The 24,007-nt window shown below is 44.2% G+C and overlaps 1 protein-coding gene across 8 annotated transcripts in view; it reads right to left on the bottom strand.

Moving 5' to 3' along the window:
• ptprk (protein tyrosine phosphatase receptor type K) overlaps window positions 1-24,007 on the bottom strand; it is a 702,201-nt gene that overhangs the window by 194,097 nt on the left and 484,097 nt on the right. For all 8 annotated transcript variants that reach the window (XM_085997159.1, XM_085997160.1, XM_085997163.1 and 5 more), the window contains exon 8: window positions 21,390-21,692. In XM_085997159.1, the coding sequence (XP_085853285.1) occupies window positions 21,390-21,692 (303 nt within the window). The remainder of the gene's footprint in view (window positions 1-21,389; window positions 21,693-24,007) is intronic.

Below are 24,007 nucleotides of genomic sequence, written 5' to 3'. Positions count from 1 at the left end.
TCGTAGAGCAAGTTATTATCTTAATGGCAAGAAACTGGAAAGTACTGTAGTACAAAGGGATCTGGGGGTCCTGGTGCATGAAACTCAAAAGGTTAGTATGCAGGTGCAGCAAGTGATTAAGAAGGCCAATGGAATGTTGGCTTTCATTGCTAGGGGGATAGAATATAAAAATAGGGAGGTATTGCTTCAGTTGTACAAGGTATTGGTGAGACCGCACCTGGAATACTGCGTACAGTTTTGGTGTCCATACTTAAGAAAGGACATACTTGCTCTCGAGTCAGTACAAAGAAGGTTCACTCGATTAATCCCAGGGATGAGGGGATGGACATATGAGGAGAGGTTGAGTAGATTGGGACTCTACTCATTGGAGTTCAGAAGAATGAGAGGCAATCTTATTGAAACATATATGATTGTGAAGGGGTTGGATCGGGTGGATGCGGGGAGGATGTTCCCGATGATGGGTGAAACTAGAACTAGGGGGCATAGTCTTAGAATAAGGGGCTGCTCTTTCAAAACTGAGATGAGGAGGAACTACTTCACTCAGAGGGTGGTAGGTCCATGGAATATGCTGCCCAAAAAGCTGTAGAAGCTACATCATTACATAAATTTAAAACAGAAATAGACAGTTTCCTAGAAGTAAAGGGAATTAAGGGTTATGGGGAGCGGGCAGGAATTTGGACATGAGTCTAGGTTCGGATCGGTCATGGCCCTGTGGGCAGTGGAGCGGGCCCAGGGGCCGTGTAGCCTGATCCTGCTCCTATTTCGTGTGTCTAATTCTGTTAGATTCAGGAGATGGTTCTGTGATAGTGGATTGGCGGTTAGGATCAGATCAGCCATGATCTTATTGAATGGCGGAGCAGGCTCGAGGGGCGATTGGCCTACTCCTGCTCCTATTTCTTATGTTCTTATTATCGCCACGAGGACATCATCAATTCAAGAAGATCCACGCTACCACCTTCTCAAGACAACTAGAGATGGGGTTGGGGGCAATATATTAGCATGGACAGAGGATTGGTTAATGGACAGAAAACAGAGAGTAGGGATAAATGGGTAATTTTCCAGTTAGCAGGCTGTAACTAGTGGGGTGCCGCAAGGATCAGTACTTGGGTCTCAGCTATTTACAATTTATATTAATGACTTAGATGAAGGGACCGAGTGCAATGTATCCAAGTTTGCTGACGATACAAAGCTAGGTGGGAAAGTAAGCTGTGTGGAGGACACAATGAGCCTGCAACAGGATATAGACAGGTTAAGTGAGTGGGCAAGAAGGTGGCAGATGAAGGATAATGTGGGGAAATGTGAAGTTATTCAATTTGGTAGGAAGAATAGAAAAACAGAATATTTTTTAAATGGTGAGAAACTATTAAGTGTTGGTGTTCAGAGAGATTTAGGTGTCCTCGTACAGGAAACACAGTCAGCACGCAGATACAGCAAACAATTAGGAAGGCAAATGGCATGTTGCCCTTTATTGCAAGAGAGTTGGAGTCTTACTGCAATTGTACAAGGCTTTGGTGAGACCACACCTGGAATACCGTGCACAGTTTTGGTCTCCTTAGCTGAGGGAGGACATACTTGCCTTAGAGGCTGTGCAATGAAGGTTCATTAGATTGATCTCTGGGATGAGAGGGTTGTCCTATGAGAAGGGATTGGTAGATTGGGCCTGTACTCTCTGGAGATTAGAAGAATGAGAGGTGAGCTCATGAAGCATATAAGATGCTGAGAGGTTGTTTCCCCTGGCTGGACAGTATAGAACTATTACATAATCTTTGAAATAGGGGGCATAGTCTCAGGATAAAGGGTCGGCCATGTAAGTCTGAGATGAGGAGGAATTTCTTTACTCAGAGGATTGTGAATCTTTGAAATTCTCTACCCCAAAGGGCTGTGGATGTTGAGTCGATTCAAGGCTGAGATAAGATAGATTTTTGGACTCGAAGGGAATCAAGGGATATGGGGATCAGGCTGGAAAGTGGGGTTGAGGTCGAAGATCGGCAATGATCTTATCGAAGGCGGAACAAGCTCGAAGGGCCGTATGGCCTACTCCTTCTCCTAGTTATTATGCTATTATGTTCTTAGATGGGCAATTAATGCAGCCTTGTCAACATTACCTATATCCATAGAACAAATATAAATTTCTCACTGTTCTGGTGCACACGATACCCGACATAAAGAATACCCATTTGAAATGAGCATCCAGAGTTTCCAGTCAGTAATAAGTATCCTGGAGATATGAAAAAGTTATAATAAAACAAAGTATATTTTTGCCTTTTCTACATAGATTTTCTTCATACAAGGATATGGGTTGAGTGTGGGGCAGGCACATTCGTTTTGGTTTGCTCTAATAAGTACTGGCACAGACACAATAAACTGAATTGCCTCCTTCTATGTTCTAAACTACCATGGTTATTACATTTTTTTTTAAGTTCCCACCTCCCCCCAACCACACACATTGGACCTGGTGCCTATTCATTTAAGATTTTTATTCCCCTCCTCCCAACGCCATGAGTTTCCCAATGGGAATCCCTGTTAGCTGACTTGTTTGGAAGAAGGAAACCCATGAAGATAGAGATGAACACACCACACTTTGACAGATGTCTAATGTTGATGGAGGCTCCACTTCTCAAAGGAAGCTGGGATAGCAGACCCTTGATACCATTACCAATGACTGATTCACCAGAATGTTGGATACTTCCCTGTAAACACCCCAGTCACAGTATATCTTGTTTTCAGTAGCACGGAAGGCTTGCCAGATGGATTAACAGCCTCCGTACCTTGATTAACCACACCCGCCAAATAGCCACCAATATTTCTGCAGGCCCTGGCATACCTACCTGCCAATCTCTCGTCAGAGGCTGATGCATTGGTGTGTTCCCTATTCCTGTCCAAATCTGTACCTGTAACTATGTTGGCGAGCTGACCGTGTAAAATTGGATGGAAACAGACAACCTTAATTTCACTCTGTCTAAAACCCACCAAGTCTTTCTTGCGTAAATATCAGTAAATATCCACATGATGTGGATTTCCCTTTCCCAATCTCGACCAGGACTGGGTTTTACTCCCCCTCGTTCCAATTAGTCTCCACCAAGCACCAGTTAATATTAGGATTAGCACTGGATCTGTCAGATCCAACGCTGATCCTTGTATTAACTATGCAAACAGAAAAAGTGCATTTACATACATCATATATCAGAAAAAAATAAATATAGAATATTTCAAAAAAAGGCATCATTTTTTTTCATGAGTGTTAAAGCTTTAAAGTTCCTTTGTTCCACAAGTGTGAGTGACTTTTGGCTGTTTATGGCTAAAATAACAGCACTGCATTCACTGACGCACAACAAAAGACTAAGTACACCCTTTATTTCATTAGTGCGGAATGCCTTTTAATCCAATAATAACTCTTAGTATTTTTTCAACATGTTTTCCATCAGAACTACCAGGGCAAAGGGCACTTCAGTACATCTTATAATATCCTGGGAACTGCCCCACCAAATTTCTCCCACAGACCCCCTCGGTCTGGGAACACAAGATTTGGCTCCAAACAATCATTCCAAGTAAAAAAAACACTTTTTTGCTTATTAAAAAAAAAAGCAATGAACTACTTGAAGTGCCCATAACTAAAAATAATAGTTAAAGTTTTACTGCTCATCAGGCCGTAGTCATTAGCTGCAGTGAGGAAAAACTAAAATTTATAGAATTGTTTTGATTTATATAATCATATTGAATTACATTTAATCACGAGGGGTAATTTCCTCACCTGACATTTCTAGATCCTTACCCACTGGGAGAAAATAGTGGAAATTTGCACAATTTAATTTAAATGGTGTATTTCTGGTCTTCTTCACCCCTAAGGTGATGTAACTTTCCTCTACTGTTCCTCCCAGACCTTAATTTGTGCATAAGTTTGCTTTTGTTTTGGTTATACTTATTTTAATTTTTAGGAGAGTATTCTCTTTGAAGTTCTACGTCCCCAGTTTAAACTTACCTGGTCCTGCTGTTTTATCAGGAGGATCACAGGAATCCTCCTGGACTGGATCTGTCCTATGCACAATATATAGTTTCAAAAACAATATTTACTGACACAGATTGAGTGGTAGCACAAGATTCTCAAAGCTTCTAGTAATGTCACTCATTTCATGGGTCAACCTAGTTCAAATTGTTATATTCAGAATTCTTGACCTAGGAGACTCCAGGATTGAACACAATCTTGGTTGACACACCATTGCTGTATTTTGGATGAGATGTCAAACCGAGGCCCAGTCTGCCTGTTCAGGTTGACGTAAATAATTCCACAGCACTATTTAAAAAAACAGCGCGGACTTCTAGTGTACTGGCCAATAATTCTCCCTCAAATGAACATTACTAACAACAGGCCAAATTGTCATTTGTCACATTTGATGTTTGTGGGACCTGGCTGTGTGAAAAATGCCTGCCACATTTCCCTAAATAATAATGGCTGGAATATAAAAGTAAAATTAATTGGATGTCTTGAATAGGCTTTATATAAATGCCAGCTCTTATTTAAAATAGAATTACTGCTCTAGCTTTTTCTAACAGTAGGACATTAACTAAATGGATAGCATACTGAAGAGATGGTCAAACCTTTTGTGTAGAGTTCTCAGCAAGAGGATTATTTCAGAATTCCATTTTTGATAGTTACTCGGTCCCATAACTAGATTGAAAGGGCCACAAAAAAGTCTGAACGCATTTATGGAAGCATTACAACTAGATTTGTTTCAGCTATGTGCTAGTACAGTATATGTGTATGTACATGTGGACAATAATCTTAGAGAAGTTTAGATGACATGACAGACCACAAGACAAAGCTCAAATAGTTTAGAAGTCATCAAAACCCTGTGTTGCAACAAATCCCTTGTAATAACTCTCATATCTTTTTTATTTTTATGATGCAAGTAGAATTGGTTTTGTTCTTTTTATTGCCAACAGATGCCAGGCAGCCAGAATGAGATCCTTGAAGGATCATTAATTATAATTTAATCACTGCAAGTTTATTGAGTGATAATCTACAGTTAGTTACCAGAAAACAATATGTAATTATGCTACAGTACGTATTAAATTATAATTATCGACCCATTATATTTTGTTTTCCCTTTCTTAGTGTATATGGTCATGTACATCGACTCAGGTGTCTACTTAAAAATCAGATTTAAAATGTAACTTAATTTGTTTTGGTCTGTGAAACTGAACTGTTTACTGTATGATCTTGAATAACTCATTTTGTCCAGAGTTAAATCCAGTACTCAAGCTACTCATATCACAGGTGAGAAGTGACAAGATATTGAAACACCTTTACCATTCACACAAATTATCAGAATGTTTGCCTTATACCTTAGGTGATTGTGTCAATCAACAAATAAATTAGTTTTTTTTGTTGATATATTTGAGAGTAAGGGTCGAGCACAGCAATTAAGGAATGGTGATCTGACAGGAATCCAGGAAGAAATAGCACATAATGAGCCACGTTGTTTTGTATTTTAATAAAATCGATCAGAAGGTGCAGTTTCTCGAAAATAGGTCAGGATGAAAGTTGAGCAAAGTGGGAACAAGGCAGACATAGAGACGTGCGAAATTGTGAAATGCTGTTCATGCCTAAGCATGCAAAGCACAATCCTCATGTTAATCAGCGTGAAATATGAGATTGTTACTTCACGATATAAATATAAAAAACGTGTCTGTAAGTGGGCAACTTTGATAGCTCAGTGGATAAATGCACCACGTGGGATGGCTCGGAGCCAGAGAAAGGAAGGTTTCAGGTTTGATCCCTGCTCTGTGCTGAGTTATAGATCTTAGACGGGGCAACAGTGGAATGCACAATTAGTCTCAGTGTCCCTGGGATATGGGGGGAAAGCAAGATATGGGGGAAGAAAAAGATATTAGACAGAGCTCAAGCTCCTGGTCGCTATCCAGTCACTCCTGCGTTGTGGATGCTGGATGTTGACAGGCTCAGGCTCAGTTGTGGAAGCCCCCATGGTTAAGCATCTCTATCCAGGCTCACACATGGAGCGGCCACCTATATGAGCCAACCTAGGACAGCAGCTTCACTCCAGCATAGGAGAAGTGTGTGAAGGAAAAAGAGGTAAACTATATCTCATCACGAACAAGGCTCTTGTCATCCACAACTTCATTGTTGGTAACTGGATCAACATCCTGACAGTGATGGAAACATGCCTCAGATCACAGATACTGCAATCTAGTCAAAAAGCAGACAACTCAAATGATAGTTGTAGAGTCATAACGGCACAGGAGATGGCCATTCGGCTCATCGAGTCTGTGCCGGCTCTCTGTAGAACAATTCAGTCAGTCCCATTCACCTGCTCTATCCCCGTAGCCCTGCAAGTTTATTTCTCTAAAGTGTCTATCCAGTCTCCCCTTGAAAACACCGATTGTCTCCGCTTTCACCACTTCCATCGGCAGTGAGTTCCAGGTCCTCACCACTCGCTGCATAAAAAAGTTTTTCCTCACAGCCCCTTGTATCTCTTGCCCAAAACCTTAAATCTGTTCCCCTAGTCCTTGTACCATCAACTAGTGGGAAAAGCCTTTCCCCGTGTAGCCTATCCAAACCCGTCATAATTTTGTACACCTCTATCAAATCACCCCTCAACCTCCTATGCTCGAATGAAAATAAATCCAGTTTCTCCAACCTGTCCTTGTAGCGAAGATCCCTCATCCCCGGAACCATTCTGGTAAATCTCCTCTGCACCCTCTCAAGGGCCTTCACATCCTTCCTAAAGTGTGGTGACCAAAACTGGATGCAATACTCCAGTTGCGGCCTAACCAGCGCTTTATGAAGGTTCAGCATAACTTCTCTACTTTTACACTCCATACCTCTAAATATTAAGCCCAAAATCCCACATCCTTTGCTAACCACTCTCTCAATATGTCCTGCCACCTTCAGGGACCTATGCACATTAGCTCGCAGGTCCCTCTGTCCCTGCACACTCTTTAAAACTGTGCCATTAAGTGTATATTGCCTCTCCCTGTTCCTTCTGCCAAAATGCATCACCTCTATTAAATTCCATCTGCCACTTCTCTGCCCATTCTGTTAGCCTTTCTATGTCCTGTTGCAGTCGATTGGTATCATCCTCACTGTTTGCCATACCCCCAAGTATGGTGTCATTGGCAAATTTAGAAATTCTACGCTGTATTCTAATATTCAGGTCATTTATATATAGACTAGCTGGGGAGCCCCGCGTTGCGAGGGCAATTTTGGGGCGCTTGGTCTCCCTGCCCCAGTGTGTCCCCCCTCTCCCTGTCATGTCCTCTCCCTGTCCTATCCCTCCCTCCCCTCCCCTCTCTCCTTCCCCTCCCCTCCCTCCCCCTCCCTCCCTCCCCTCCCCTCCCCTGTCTCCCTCCCTCCCTCCCGTCTCCCTCCCTCCCTTCCCGTCTCCCTCGCTCCCTCCCCTCCCGTCTCCTTCCCTCCCCTCCCTCCCTCCCTTCCCGTCTCCCTCCCTCCCGTCTCCCTCGCTCCCTCCCCTCCCGTCTCCCTCCCTCCCGTCTCCCTCGCTCCCTCCCCTCCCGTCTCCCTCCCACCCCTCCCCTCCCTCCCCTGTCTCCCTCCCTCCCTCCCCTCCCGTCTCCCTCCCCTCCCGTCTCCCTCCCTCCCTCCCCTCCCCCCCTCCCTCCCTCCCCTCCCCTGTCTCCCTCCCTCCCTCCCCTCCCGTCTCCCTCCCTCCCTCCCCTCCCATCTCCCTCCCTCCCCTCCCTCCCTCCGTTCCCCTGTCTCCCTCCCTCCCTCCCCTCCCCTGTCTCCCTCCCTCTCTCCCCTCCCGTCTCCCTCCCTCCCTCCCCTCCCCTGTCTCCCTCCCTCCCTCCCCTCCCGTCTCCCTCCCTCCCCTCCCCTGTCTCCCTCCCTCCCTCCCGTCTCCCTCCCTCCCTCCCCTCCCGTCTCCCTCCCTCCCCTCCCGTCTCCCCTCCCCTCCCGTCTCCCTCCCTCCCCTCCCGTCTCCCTCCCCTCCCGTCTCCCTCCCTCCCCTCCCTCCCTCCCTCCCCGTCTCCCTCCCTCCCTCCCGTCTCCCTCCCTCCCTCCCCCGTCTCCCTCCCTCCCGTCTCCCTCCCTCCCCTGTCTCCCTCCCTCCCTCCCTCCCCCGTCTCCCTCCCGTCTCCCTCCCTCCCTCCCCTGTCTCCCTCCCTCCCTCCCTCCCCTGTCTCCCTCCCTCTCTCCCCTCCCCTGTCTCCCTCCCTCCCTCCCCTCCCCTGTCTCCCTCCCTCCCTCCCCCCTGTCTCCCTCCCTCCCTCCCCTCCCGTCTCCCTCCCTCCCTCCCCTCCCCCCTCGTCTCCCTCCCTCCCTCCCCTCCCCTGTCTCCCTCCCTCCCTCCCCTCCCGTCTCCCTCCCTCCCTCCCCTCCCCTGTCTCCCTCCCTCCCTCCCCTCCCCTGTCTCCCTCCCTCCCTCCCCTCCCGTCTCCCTCCCTCCCTCCCCTGTCTCCCTCCCTCCCTCCCCTCCCCTGTCTCCCTCCCTCCCTCCCCTGTCTCCCTCCCTCCCTCCCCTCCCCTGTCTCCCTCCCTCCCTCCCCTCCCTCCCCTCCCGTCTCCCTCCCTCCCTCCCCTCCCCTGTCTCCCTCCCCTCCCGTCTCTCTCCCTCCCTCCCCGTCTCCCTCCCTCCCTCCCTCCCGTCTCCCTCCCCGTCCTCCCCTCCCTCCCCTCCCGTCTCCCTCCCTCCCTCCCCTCCCCTGTCTCCCTCCCTCCCTCCCCTCCCCTGTCTCCCTCCCTCCCTCCCCTCCGTCTCCCTCCCTCCCCCTCCCGTCTCCCTCCTCCCTCCCCTGTCTCCCTCCCTCCCCTCCCTCCCTCCCTCCCTCCCTCCCTCCGTCTCCCTCCCTCCCTCCCGTCTCCCTCCCTCCCTCCCGTCTCCCTCCCGTCTCCCTCCTCCCTCCCCTGTCTCCCTCCCTCCCTCCCGTCTCCCTCCCTCCCCTGTCTCCCTCCCTCCCTCCCGTCTCCCTCCCTCCCTCCCCTGTCTCCCTCCCTCCCTCCCGTCTCCCTCCCTCCCTCCCTCCCCTGTCTCCTCCCTCCCTCCCCTCCCGTCTCCTTCCTCCCTCCCTCCCTCCCTCCCTCCCCTGTCTCCCGTCTCCTTCCCCTCCTCCCCTCCCCTGCCCCACCCCCACACCTACCCTCGCCTACCCCCTCCCCCACTCCCCTCTGTCCCTCTCTCCGGCCCCTCCCCCTGCCTAGCGCCCGAGGTCCGGTGCCGTTGCGATAGCGGCCGGGCCGGGACGGACCGGAGCTGAGGTCCCCTGCGTATCACGCGGCTGATGGACGGCCGCTGCGGGCGGGCGGGCGGCGCATGCGCGGTCAGTGCGAGCCCACCCGCGATTTCCCGAGGCTCTCCCCCCCGCGATTTCCCGAGGCTCTCCCCCCCCCCGCGATTTCCCGAGCTCTCCCCCCCCCATTAAATTGTTATTTAATTCCCTAACACATCATTAAAATATTTACCTTAGTTCCCTAACACACAGAAAGTGTGGGGGAAAAAATTGTGAAAAATCAAGATGGCAGCCACTCACCTCGGTTCAGAAGGATAAGGCCCGCCCACACACGCACCAATTGGTCGAGCGGTCAGGTCACCGAAGCGTAGGATTGGTCAATCGTCGAGTCACTCGACACTCAACTGTAGGAAGGAACCCACCGTCCGATTGGTGGACCTCGACGTCACACGGTCGCTAATGAGATGCTAATGAGCGGAACGCTGAACGTTTTCGGGATACCGCGGGCGGGATTTTTGTCCGGCCGAAACGTAAATACGCCTATGACTGGTCCGGAATCGCAAGCTTTCTTTTGAGGCGACGCGCGCGTCGGTACGCTCTAACTTTCAAACGTATAGAGAACGGACAGACAGACATCGGGACAGACAGAAGAGCCGCTTTATATATATAGATGTCAAAAAAAGCAGTGGTCCCAGCACTGACCCTTGGGAAACACCACTGTCTACCATCCTCCAGTCTGAAAAAGAGCCATTTACCACAACTCGCTGCTTTCTGTCCTTAAGCCAATTCCTTATCCAAGCTGCCACTGACCCATCTATTCCATGAGCCTTAATTTTGTTAACCAGCCTTCTATGTGGTACTTTGTCAAATGCCTTCCTAAAATCCATGTAGACAACATCCATTGCATTCCCTTCCTGTTACTTCATCAAAATATTCAATTAGATTAGTCAAACATGATCTGCCTTTTACAAATCCGTGTTGGCTCTCCTTAATTAGCTTAAACCTCTCCAAGTGCCCGTTAATTTTTTTCATTGATTTTTGTTTCTAAAACTTTATCCACCACTGATGTTAAACTGACCGGCCTGTAGTTACTGGGATTGTCCTTACTCCCTTTCTTGAACAATGGTATCACATTTGCCACTTTCCAATCCTCAGGCGCCTCCCCCGCATCTAGGGAAGATTGGAAAATTATGGCAAGCCCTTCTATCTCCTCCCCATTTCCCTTAGCAACCTGGGATGCAAGCCATCTGGACCAGGCGACTTATCCACTGTAAGCATACCCAACCTTTCTAGTACAACCTGTCTATCAATTTTCACCCCTTCCATTGCTTCTAACTTTTCCACTTCTACCGATATTTTGTCAGCATCCACCTCCTTAGTAAACACCGATACAAAGTACTCATTGAGTATTCTAGCCTTGCCCTGTGCCTCTAAGCATATATCACCTTCTTTGTCACTAATAGGCCCCACCCTGCCTCTTACTACCTGCTTAATGTTTACAAACCGGTAGAAGATTTTTGAGTTCCCTTTTATGTTAACTGCCATTCTACTCTCATATTCTCTCTTAGCTAATCTATTTCCATCTTCACTTCCCCTCTCAACTTATTGTATTTCGTCTGGTTCTCCCTTGAAAAATTCACGTGACATGCATCATACACCCTCTTTTTTTTTGTTTCATCATCATCTCTATCTCCCTCATCATCCAAGGAGCCCTTGCTTTGGTTTCCTTACACTTCCCTCTTGTTGGAATGTACCTAGCCTGTACTTGGAACATCTCCTCCTTAAAGATCACCCATTGTTCCGTTACAGTTTTTCCTGTCAGTCTTTGATTCCATTTTACCCCAGCAAGATCCTTTCACATACCATTGAAGTTAGCCCTAGTCCAGTTTAGAAGTTCCACTATAGATTGTTCCTTGCTCTTCTCCATTGCTAATCTAAATCTTATGATACGATGATCACTCGTACCTAAGTGTTCTCCCACAGACACTTGGTCGACCTGGCTCACCTCATTCCCCAGCACCAGATCCAGCAATGCCTCCTTCCTAGTTGGGCCAAGAACATACTGGTCAAGAAAATTCTCCTGAACACATTTCAGAAATTCCTCCCCCTCCTTTCCCTTCACCCTAGCATTATCCCAATCGATATTAGGTAATTAAAGATCCTCAATATCACCACTCTATAGTTCTTGCATATCTCTGATTTCCCTGCAGATATGCTCCTCTACCTCCCTCTCACTATTTGGAGGCCTATAGAATACCCCCAATAGCATGATCATACCCTTTTTGCTCAACTCTAACCAAATGGATTCTGTCCCTGTCCCCTCAAGAACATCCTCCCTTTCTAACACTACAATGGCTTCCTTAATCAGCACTGCCACCCCACCTCCCTTTTTTCCTTCCCTATCCTTTCTGAACACCTTGTGCCCTTGAATATTAAATACCCAGTCCTCACTGTTTTTAAGCCACATTTCCATTATTGCCACACGGCTAATTATGCTTGTAGCTCACCAAACTTATTCACCACACTTTGTGTGTGTTTACGTACATGCATTCTAAACCCATTTTTGAATTTTTTGTAGTCTTTCTTAGTCTGCTCCTATCTAATATGGTACTACTTCCACCTCTAGTACTACTTCCACCTCTAGTACTACTTTCTTCTCTAGCACTATCCAACACACTCACTCTTTTATGCACCTTATTCCTCTTTTCTACTCCTTTTTGCTGGTGCCCATCCCCCTAAGCGAAGCTAGTGTAAACCCTCCCCAACAGCACTAGCAAACCTCCCCGCGAGAACATTGGTCCCGGCTCTGTTGTGGTGTAACCCGTATAGTGCATAATTTAAAATTGCCTGTGTAAAATCCTTTGACTAAGGCCACCGCTTCAAGGTGACTGAGTAAGTTCATTTATTTTCATTACATTGGATTTCAGGATTTTTATTAGCATTTTAGCTTCACTCCGCAATTCAGTTTGTTTTTCTGTGAAAACTGAACTCCAAGGGTCTCAACATAGTTGCCAGTGTCAGCTTTTCCAGCCCCTATTTGCATGCAAGCCTGGAAAGCAGCCGATTCAGGGGCGGCTCAAATTCTCTGTGGCATACCCACTTCCATGTTGCTGATTTGTTTTTGCTTCTGGCCTGGCTGCAACCCATACCTTGGCTTGTGCATGAGAGCATAAGGTGGGTTCATGCCCATCTCCCTGTGCTGCAAGTTTGAGAGCAACTCATATTGACGAGAGCAGCAGAGGGCTTGCTCTGTAAACCTGGTGGCTGCTTGCTTCATTCTTGATTGAGCTGTGCTCCTCTTCACTTCTCTGTACCAGAGAACTGGTGCAGCGTTGCCCTGATGTGATGAAGCTGAGGGAAGCAGTCCGGAAGGGCAGCAGTACCATGAGAAGAGGTTGGGAAAAATGCCAAGTTTTCTTCACATCGGAGACCTTGTGCGTATATTTGAATTTCTACACTTGTATTAATTAAAAAATATATATAGAAAATACTTTGTGCAAATACGAAAGAGCTAAGCATTCTGAAAACTAAAATGTATAAGATGGGGGATTGTAGATATTTACAATGATATTCCTCAAAGTGACTATAAACAGATATTCTGTTTTGCTGCCCTTATTGCTCAGGGATTCTACTGCAGTTTGAAAGTACTTGTAAGCAACTGTCAATCATGGAGAGTCCTTTGAACACACTGGTCATACTAGAAGTTAATGCCCTGCTATAAGGCAATAGGGAAACTAATGTCACTCTCTGAGATTGTGATGCCAATATGCCAAGAACATTACCCCCAGATGAAAAAGATGTTGCATCAAAGCTGAAGATACCGATATGGATATGGATACCTTTGCATCCTGTTAGTATCTCAGAAAATCAAATCCTCAAAGGTTTCCTTGTAACAACTACGACTGAGAAGGGGGAAGAAGGTAAAGGGAGAGCAATGCAGTGTTGTCAGATACAGTTTGCAGTTACCGTATCTCAGTATGTTTCTCTATTCCGTCTCAGTTGCTGTGCTGTGTTGTTCCTGGCAACTTTAACTCACTCCACATCCTTATCTATATGCTTCCCTTCAGTGACATCATCTACAATCATATGATCAGCTTCCACATGTATGCAGATGAAAAGTAAAAAGACTTGCATTTATATAGTGCCTTTCATGACCACTGGACGTCCCAAAGCGCTTTACAGCCAATGAAGTACTTTTGAAGTGTAGTCACTGTTGTAATGTAGGAAATGTGGCAGCCAATTTGCACACAGCAAGCTCCCACAAACAGCAATGTGATAATGTCCAGATAATCTGTTTTAGTGATGTTGATTGAGGGATAAATATTGGCCAGGACATTGGGGTTAATCCCCTGTTCTTCTTTGAAATAGCGCCATGGGATCTTTTACGTCCACCTGAGAGAACAGATGGGGCCTCGGTTTAACATCTCATCCGAAATACGGCACCTCCGACAGTGCAGCACTGGAGTGTCAGCCTAAATGTGTGTGCTCAAACTCTGGAGTGGGACTTGAACCCACAACCTTCTGACTCAGAGGCGAGGGTGCTACCAACTGAGCCACTGGCTGATGACACGAAGCCTTACTTACCCATTGCCTCCTTTGATGCCTCAACTGCTTCAACATCAGTCTTGGATGAATCAAAACTTCCTCTGTGACTCAACATCAGGAAGACCAAAGCCATTGTTTTTATCCCATCACAAGCTCTCTTCCCGTGTCACCAAAATCACTCACTGCAATCTTCTATCTCCCTAAATGCTCCATTCTGCTGACCCAGCCATTTTATGTATCCCACTGGCCAATGTCTCAAACCCCATTTCTTCAACCATCCCTTTAATCACCCATCCTAGCCTCTCACTCCACAACTCTGCCTAGATTTCCTTATACCTAGCTGTGAACATTCTTTACATTAAATGCATTATAAAGCTGGAAGTTGCAATTATTTTTTTGTATATAGTATATTTAATTTTTACTCTTTTCATTGCTATAAACAAACAAAATATAACCAGAGATAATTTATGTAGTAAAATGCCCCAAGACACTTCACAACAGCGTTATTAAAAAAAATTGAAAGAAAAAAAATTAACCCTTAAATAGTTTTGCCCTTTACACCCTCCTCCCCCCACCCCTAAGAGAACTTCTTCCCTCCCCTTCGGACATCCAAACTGATAGGCTAGCCCATGCTTCTCGCCCATGCTTCTCCTCAAGTCAAGAATTTGTAAACACAATTTTTCTTATCTGTGCCAAATATTGCTCTCTTCAACAAAAGGGATCAGAATTTTGTGTTAACAGGATATGTACAAATGTTCATATTCCCCTGCTACTAAGATACTGTTACCTACACAATTGAACATTTGACCAAAAAGAAAATGGGCAGAAATCAAATACTGTATGCAACATAGGAGCAGCTAATTGAAAAATATATCTGCAACAAAGAGCTCCTGTTTTTATCCCATTCCCTGCTCCCAATCATGTATCCACCATACATATGGCTGTGCAAACACCACATACAAATCTAAATACTCCCCCCAGTGCTCACCCTTGCAAAAGTATAAATCAAAGCAAATATTGTGCATTAAACAAGAGTATTCATCTATTGTAGCATGCTTTTTCTGCTGCTGTTCCATGTACACACAGACTCAAAAAAAAAATCACACTATTTAAAAGAATTTCTTAAAAAATGACGTCCATTTTGCCAACATGGAATAGAGTCACATTGCACATGGATACGTTTCAGCATAATTAGCATCATAGTATGAAAAAAATGAATTACCTTAAACTGTGAAATTGTCCTCGGCTGCACTTGTTACTTAAAGGAACAATAAATACACATAATACTGCACGAGTCAAATGAAATTTGTCCTCAAGTGCATTAAATTTCTTTACTGCATAAAAGACAGGTAGACATGGAATTACTATATTTCATGTGGAAGCTTCTGACTTTCTATTCAGTATGAGAGATTTATCTTATGACTAGCCAATATTTCATAGCGTTGCACATGAGGAGTGACGACCAAGTGCAGTCTTCAGATGAAAGGGGGTTAGCAGGCTAGGATACAATTGCACCAGGCTGTGCAGGTGTAATTCAGTCCCCATTTTAAAGTTATGCATTCTGTCCTTTTGATGAAACCTAGGGCAATTTGGGAAGCAAAGTAGTAGAGTTGGTTGCAGCATAGGAGTTTTTCTGCAGTATAGGCAATGGACCCAGGAGATGCAAAACGGAGGCACTACAACATCAGTCCTGGTGGGAGGGTGCAATTACAGTATTAAAAAATTATAGGTAGCTTCCATTATAAACGTGAACATCGGAATTTATAAAGCAGAAGTTAATTCAAAGTATGTGCAGAGGTAAGATGTTTAATGTATTTTATATAGGTAGAGATGTTAATGCAATAGCCTGTTCTCAGCCAATATTTAGCTGCATTTTAAAAATAAATGTGATCAGAGAGTAAAAGTTTTGTTCTGGATGTTTTGATTCTACATTCCATCTAGGTCCCACCCTCTGGATTCCCTCCCTAAGCCCCTCTGGTTTCCACCCATCCCTCTTTAAAGCCTATCTCTTTCACCAAGCTTTTGGTCACCACCTCCTGATTTCCACTTCTTCAGCTTGGTGTCCATTTCCATCACACCTTTGTGAAGTGCTTTGGATTAGTTTTCGACATTAAAGCTGCTATATAAGTGCAAGTAGTTGTCGTTACATAAATTCTCCGTTGTCTCTCAAACCAAATATGTGGGGTGCGTATATGTATCTGGGCGGAGGGAGTTTAAAACATGACATTTGCAGCATACACAATAAGTTATAATCTTCAATGAAAATCTATGCTTCAGTTGTTTTATTATATAGATGGACTGAACTGATTTAATGTTGCAATGCAATTTTGCACTATTTATAGACATAAATGACCATTTTGAAATAACTGCAATTTTTACCAAATATATGCTGGAGGAAAAGAAATACAACAGATATAGTAATCAGTAATTTAGGACATTGTGTTTTTAATTTGCACTGAGTATAATAAAAATTGTGATTCTGTAATCTCATTGGATTAGTTATGAGAGATAAGGAGTTGTCATCTTGTCAGAGGTTGGCGTGTTACTTAGAACAATTAGATTCGAGAGTATGTGCACCTTAATGACAAAAGGCAAACAGCTGCAGATTTTGAAAAATCTCTGAATCCCAAATGCTAAGTCTTTGTTAGATTTGTCCTAACTACGGGATTTCCTTCAATACAAGGACGAATGCCCTGTAAACAAGGGAGGGGCAAGTTTTGTTCCTCACTTTCTTCGTGCCCCGGGGTCCATTTTTAATCACAAACTCATTAATGTATTTGTATAAAATTCTTTTGTCTGCTATTTTAACAAAGGTATTGACTCATTTAAAATAGATGGGCCAATCATTCTGCTAAAACAGCTAAGGAATTTTATCTCAACGCTGAAGTGTTTGTTACCACAATCACAGTGTAATTTCAACCCATTAATGTTGTTTAGCCTCCAGAGTCTTGGTTTATTTGCACTTCCTCCCTTCCTAAAACTTTCTTGGCAAGAAATTCAGGAAACTCTCATTTGTAGCAGAGAAGAACTTGAATAAAATTTAATCCTCAATCTGCTATAAAAGTCAATGGACTCTTTCTCATCAACAAATTCTTAGATAACAGAAATGGGGCAATGTTTTTGTAGTTACCTCTCTCATGGAGCAGCATACAACTGATGTGATTGGGAGGGAAAAGAACTTGAGTAGATAACTGCCTCAATGTAGTGAGAACATGTTCTGTGAATCTGAATGAAAACTTTTTAAAAAATGGCTAGTGTGCATCTCCAATTGTCCTGTTGCATTACTTGTAATACCTTTGCTCTGTAAAGACTGATATTGCAAAAATGGTAAAAATGAGTTTGAGGTGGTCCACCTGTACAAAATTTTGTCCCTTGAATTAATTTGAGAGAGAGAGGTCACTGACTGAGTCAATGCAGTAACCCAGGTCCCTTAAATAAGGAAAAGGTTTGCCGATAATCCTAAATGGAAATCAGCACAGCGCAAATTACAAGTAGGGATTCTGTTTTCCAGTCCCCACTTGCTCATTTAGCACTGGAGAGACAGTTGAAAGAACAACTTGCATTTATATAGCACCTTTAATGTAGAAACACATCCCAAGACATCTTACAGAAACATAATCAGACAAAAATTGACACCAACACAAAAGAGGAGATATTAGGGAGGACTGTGACTAAAGGCTTGGTAAAGAAGTGGGTTTTAATGAGGGTATTAAAGGAGGAGAGGTGGAGAGATATAGACATTTAGGGATGAAATTCCAGAGCTTACAACCAAAATAGCTGAAGGCATAGTTGCCAACGGTGGGCCAAAAGCATTTTGGAATGCGCAAGAGGCCAGAAGTGAAGGAAAGCTGAGTTTGTGAAGGACTGTAGGGCTAGGGAAGGTTACAGAGATATAGAGGGTTGAGGCCATGGAGGGAGACAAAGGCTTGAATAATGGTTTTAGCAGTAGATGGGTTGAAGCAGAGTGGAAATGGGTGATGTTGTGGATATGGAAGTAGGCGGTCTTTGTGATGGAGAAGATGTGGGGTTGGAAGCTCAGCTCTGAGACAAATAGGATGGTAAGGTTGCGAGGGTGCGGAGCTTGTGGTGGGGGCTAAAAATGACGACTTCGGTTTTCCCAATTTTTAAACTGTTCCCACCGATCTGGAAATCTATCCTTGGAAGGTGAATTTCCGCTGCTTTATGAATATTATTTAAGAACTCGTAAGATTTTTAAATGCCATAGCTGACTTTGCCATTTCTTGGCCTCTCTCACTTAACAACTGAGCTGTCAGTTGCAGGCTGGACAGTGAGTATCAGAAAATCCCTTCCATCTGTGACGATAAATCTGTCTGGAGAAGGCTGGAAGTGTGGCACATGGCAGGGACTACAGATCCCGCAGTCACAGCCTGAATAATCCAAGGTTGTGCCAGGATGGTACTGGAACTCTGTTGTTTTGATTTTATTGGATGTCAGCAAAACTATTCAAACTGAAGTTGGTGCAGATCAACCCTGCCAGAGATGTGAAATCAAAAGCAAGAGAGAAAGGTTTAAGAGGTGACTCTGCTGGTGTGCAAAAATAATAATATAGTTCTTATTCTCCAAACTGTACTTGTACTTGGTCGGCGATGGAGCCTGGCAAAATGACCACTATAGCAACTTCCAACTTCACTGGACTGACCGGCTGTTACGGGCTACAGTTTTGTTACCTGTGCGCCCGGAGCAAAAATTACCTACTGTAATCTCTGGTTGCCATTTGAGGCAGAACAGACTCTTACTTTCCCAATCCAGCTCCATTTATCTGGATATACAGGCTGCTATTTATATTCCCATTCTGTATTTAGATTGTACTTTTCTCTCTGCGTGGGGAATTAATTTAAATTTTGATTTGACATATCATCCTTCTCTCTTTGTTGTGTAGAGTTTGTTCCAAACCACAATGGAGGGATTTGAAAGTATAAATGGGGAGCTGACCTCTGGGAACAGTCACATCATTTGGAACAAGTTCCTGAAGCTCCTGGTGTATACTCAGATGAAAAATCTAACACTCAACTTCATTGGGGCTGTCCATCTGTGCTGAAAAACTCAGCAAGTTAACCATGGCAACTACCACTGCCTTGGCAACCAGCAACAGTACACAATCAAAGCAATACAGCATGTTTAGAGTGAAAGGCAAAGACAGCTCCCTTAAGGCATGCAGGATGCTGCTGTGGGCAACATTTGCTCGCTGAAAGGTTCTTTACTATGTTCAGGTAATAAACATGGCTATAACCTCAGACACAAACAGGGCTATTTTGAGCATATACAATTTACCTGGGAAGCAACATTTTTGTTTTAATACTGAAATTTGGAAAACATCCATTAAGAGGTGGCAATAATGGCATATTTTTAAAACTGGAATATATTTAAACCTCGTTCAACCAAACCCCGAGAAAACAAAACTGTCTTAACAGAATGAGTAACACGTCCCCGGGTCTTTCCATTGTTTTACTGCAGCTCATTTAACATCCTCATAAACAGGTAATAAACTTAATTCAAAATTAATAAAAGTTTTTGGCACGTTAATTCATGCATTGATTAATTCAACATAGTACAGTACTATTAACGGCAGAAGATTTCAACAGTTTAGCTGCTTTTATTTTGTTCTTTGGCCACTGGCCATTGCAGCATGGAGCCTCCCACAGGTGGCGGCCACATCATTGTAAACCAGATGGATTTTTTTTTTGACTGGCAGCAAGGAAGTCCCATTTTTCATTGCATTTCCTGGTCTTACTGAGGTTAGGAAATGGGCAGCTGCGGTGGCAGCAGCACGTTTCAACGATCACATCATATGTTGCATCATAACGTCATCATGGATGAACATCTCCAATTTTTTTTGTCACATTATGGTGCAAATGCACGACATCAATACTTCACAAGGGTGCAGTGGTCAAAATATCACAAACAGCTTGCACAGACAGCAAATGTTTTGGAGCCCCAAAGTACAGTACGTTACAAAATTAAATGTGAAGAAGTTCTTCGGTCGAGACCTGGTTTGCAACATAAGGTGGCTTTTGGTCAGTTTCATCCGAGACTGTGATAACAGCTAAGTGAAAGCACTTCTTGCTGGAACTTTGCAGAACATGCAGTGCCTCGGACCGAAGTTGGTGGACTCGTGCAGATACGAGACATGATGAATGTCTCTTAAGGCTAAGGGGATCAAGGGATATGGGGAGAAAGCAGGGACAGGGTACTGAATTTGGATGATCAGCCATGATCGCATTGAATGGCGGAGCAGGCTCGAGGGGCCGAATGGCCTACTCCTATCTTCTATGCTACAGTTTGAGAAGGGTAAGTTATACACCTTTGCCACTTCAATGGACTATAGCCAAGGTTCTGATATATTGAAGAAATGCATATATGCTGAGATGAACCTCTAAACAAGACTGTTTATGTGCGAGAATACCACTTTCAGGAACCATCTTAAAGTAGAATGTGTTGCAATTCCATCAGTAATTGAAACATAAACTGCAATTGAAAAGTTATTACATGTAAATGATTCTCTCTCCTCAGACACTGTTCTCCCTTTCAAAACCACCATCTTCAGTTTGACAAAAAAAAAATCTACCTTTGACCCCTCTGTCCTTGCAAACTACTGCCACATCTCCATTCTCCCTTTCTTTGCCAAGTTCTTAAACATTTTGTCATCTCCCAGATCCATGCCCATCTCTCCCTTAATTCCAAGCTCAAATCCCTCCAATCACCCCTACCTACATCACTGAAATGACCCAAACCAACATCACCAACAGTCTGTGACTGTGATCGGGGTGCATAATTTCTCCTCTACCTCTTTGTATGCTTTGACACAGTTGATCACATCAGCCTGTTCCAAAGCCTCTCCTCTGTTGACCAACTCAGTAGGACTGCCCTCGCTCTGTTTCACTCATCTATCTGATCAGAACATCGCCACTGCTTCTGTGCTGTCAGGATTGCTTGGCCGACATCCAGTCTTGAATAAGCTGCCATTTCCTCCAGCTGAACATTGCGAAAATCAAAGCCATTTTTAGCCACTGCCACAAGCTCTGTACACTTGCCACCAACTCCACCCCCTTCCTCAGTCACTGGATGCACCCTATTCAAACTTGAGCTGAGTTTTGGACCCTATATAATTTCCGTCACAAGAGACCACTTCCGTAACATCACCCACTTCTAACCCACCTCAGTCCTTCTGCTGCTGAAACTCTTATCCATGCATTTGTCACCTCTAGACTCACCTATTCCAATGCTCTTGTGGCCGGTGTCCCATCCTCCACCCTCCATAAATGGTTCAGTGTCCACTTTATTTTCGTTACGTAGCTGTGAAGTGCCGTGAGACATTTTTCTCCAACTCCAATAGTTTAGACATTCCTGCACTCCAGTACGAATGCATCACATATTTTTAATGCAGCCAATGTGATTTGCATCTACAATCTTAACACTGTCCCAGACAATCTAACAAGTAATAATTTGCATGAACTTGCCTGCAATTAATCAAATACCCACAATTCATCCTAACGATGCCATCCTTTTTCCAACAAGGATACACTTTGCACACTGCTGTAAAAGCTGCCCCAGGAAATGAATACATTTCCTGAGTTTTCCACTATAATCATGATAATGATATAAAACATAATAATTACCATCTTCATCTGTCTGGATGACAACCTCTTCACTCTCCTTTCTTCCTTCTGGATTTGTCAGAATCATTTTGATACTGATGTTTGTGTAAGGTGGCAGGTGTTGAATGATAAGGTGGGGTGCTTTTTGATCCATTTCCATGCAGTCAGCTTTGCTTTCATTGTGACCAATGAAGTAGTGGTAGCACACAGTGACGTTGAAAGTGTGACACCGCGTTATATTGTAGCCCAGAGACTCCAATTCAACAGCAAGATGTCTAGCATATATCTCTGCAATTTTTAGGCTTTTTGGTGACCTCATGGGTTCTATTTAAGGGAAAAACACAAATTAAAAGAGTGTAAGCAGTTATAAATTAAAATATTTTCAATACTGTAACATTTACTCAATTAAAAAAACTACCCTTCAACTGGCAAACTTTAAAAAAATGTTAACCCTAGAATTCTTGTCAATAGAAAATACTTAAGATACCAGGTTCCTCACATCTATAAGAATCTCAGCAGCTAAGCCTTACCTATATACAAAAATAGGAAAAATACAAGGAAACAATTTAACTATAGGGAAATGTGTAAATCAGAGAGAAGATTCTTCAACCTGGTCCTCCCGGCACATAATGGTGCTCACAGAAAGAGCGCCTCGGGTAATCGTGCTCCCTGTGAATGTCACTTCCCACTGGGCTGCTGGATCGACGAATTAGAATTAGTGCATTCAAAACATCCCATAAACAGACTGCAGTGATTTTATAATGTGAAATATTACAGGTACAACAGGACAGGATGGAATCAAGAATTAAACTAGAAATTTACTTCAATGCATGCTCATTGTAGAAGTAGCATTGTTAAGTTAATGAAGTACACTAATCTCAACAAGGCATAACTATTGCATTTCTTTACTGTTCAATAAAACAACCTTACATTCATCTTTTTTTCATTAAATGAGGGTAAAACTACCTCCATTTATCTTCCTGTCTTGGTCTCCTTGCGTCATACAACAATTGCAGTGAACCTCAGTGCCGCATTAAGAACTCTTGGGGCCCTAGGAACAGAGAACATTTGCCCCACCCCTCTACCACCGCCACACACACCTCCCAGCCATTAAAACATAAACGTGTAATAAAATGCATGAAGAAATAGGCCCCTAGAATGTTTACACACTGCATTAATAATAAAGCAAATCACATCACTAGTTCATGAAATTGCTTAATTTTTTCCTCACAAAAAACTATGCTTATTTTAGCAAAAATAGTGACCAAATATTTGAGAGTTAAAGCAATAAAATTAGTACAAAAATCTTGCTCATTCATTTCTTTACTGCATTTGTTCTGAGGGGCAGTCAGTGTTATTTGAGCACAGCTGCTGCCCCATGCGCTGTTTTCATTTTCTCTCCAATGGCATTATTTTGTGCTTAATTACTTCAGTTTGCATTGAGATCCATTCAACATTACTGGTAAAAGCAACAGTGCTTTACTGTGTGGGTATTTCTCATTAAGAGCGTGATCCTGACCTTATTTGGCACCTATGAAGTTCCACGGTGCCTGTGATATCCGAGTGGTAAGGTCAGAAACTGAGATAAGCGAGATATAAGGAACAAAACCCAACTGTTTATTACACGGTGTAGCAGAGAGACATAGCTCTTACAGGCTGGAAGCAAAGCACACAATTTCTTACTGCACGAGCACCAAGATGGAGGATGCACCTCTGAGTCATACCCATAATCCAGTGCCACATTACCTTAATAACTGGTGTACCAGGACATTGACTACATGACCCATTACCTTAAGCGCTGGTGAATGTGATCCCTTAATATTTGGCTCCATCTGGTGGATAACTTAAGCATTACATCCCAGATTACTACAGTGCCACTGACCTACCAGCTCTGCCGACAGCCTCAAGCTACCTCTTTGACCATCTTCCTGCCGCTGGAACCACATGCAGTGCAGGCAGCGACATTCTGAGAACAGTAAACTCCTCCTCCACAGGCTGGAGGCCTCCGTGCTCCAAATCCAGTCACTGCCTGCTGGAATTAACGTAACTGGCTGGCAATGCCCATCTGGTGACTGCTGAACTGTGTTTGTGGGGACCCTTGCGGGTCCTCCTATTTGGCTAGGGCCCCTGGATACTAGTCCCATAGGCCCATGCATTAATCCGGCCCCAGCAAACTTGCTCCCAGACCTTGATTAATACAGTTTCAGAAAAGCCATCAGAAAGTTTGATAAAGTGCCGTGTAGATGACTTTCCCATCAATCATTTGTTTCTCCTAATGGGAAAGTATTGGCCTCTGCCGAGTGCTTTCCCCACAGAAGGTAGCGGAGATTAGGAGCTCAGTAGCAGGGGAATCAAACTTCATGTTACAGTTCATGCATCCTCCCCCATTGCCTTTTCCTTGTGTAAACGGCTTGATTACAGTTTCCATAGGCAAACGGAGTCCCTTGTGACCTGTATCCTGCATCTTGATTCACTGCTGTATATGGGTTGGTGTAGCCCAGGCTTAACAATTATTTCAATCGTGGTAAATTGCTGACTGGCAAAGATGTAGGATATCCACTACATTCTGCTGTCACCTTAGACGTTGGAAAATCCCACATCACTAGACTTTTATGGACAGGCTATAACTTGTGTCCAGA

Source organism: Somniosus microcephalus, chromosome 9, assembly GCF_052327205.1.
Source record: "Somniosus microcephalus isolate GS21.2 chromosome 9, FLI_Smic_1.0, whole genome shotgun sequence".
Lineage (NCBI taxonomy): Eukaryota > Metazoa > Chordata > Chondrichthyes > Squaliformes > Somniosidae > Somniosus > Somniosus microcephalus.
This window is presented reverse-complemented; position numbering and strand designations above follow the sequence as displayed.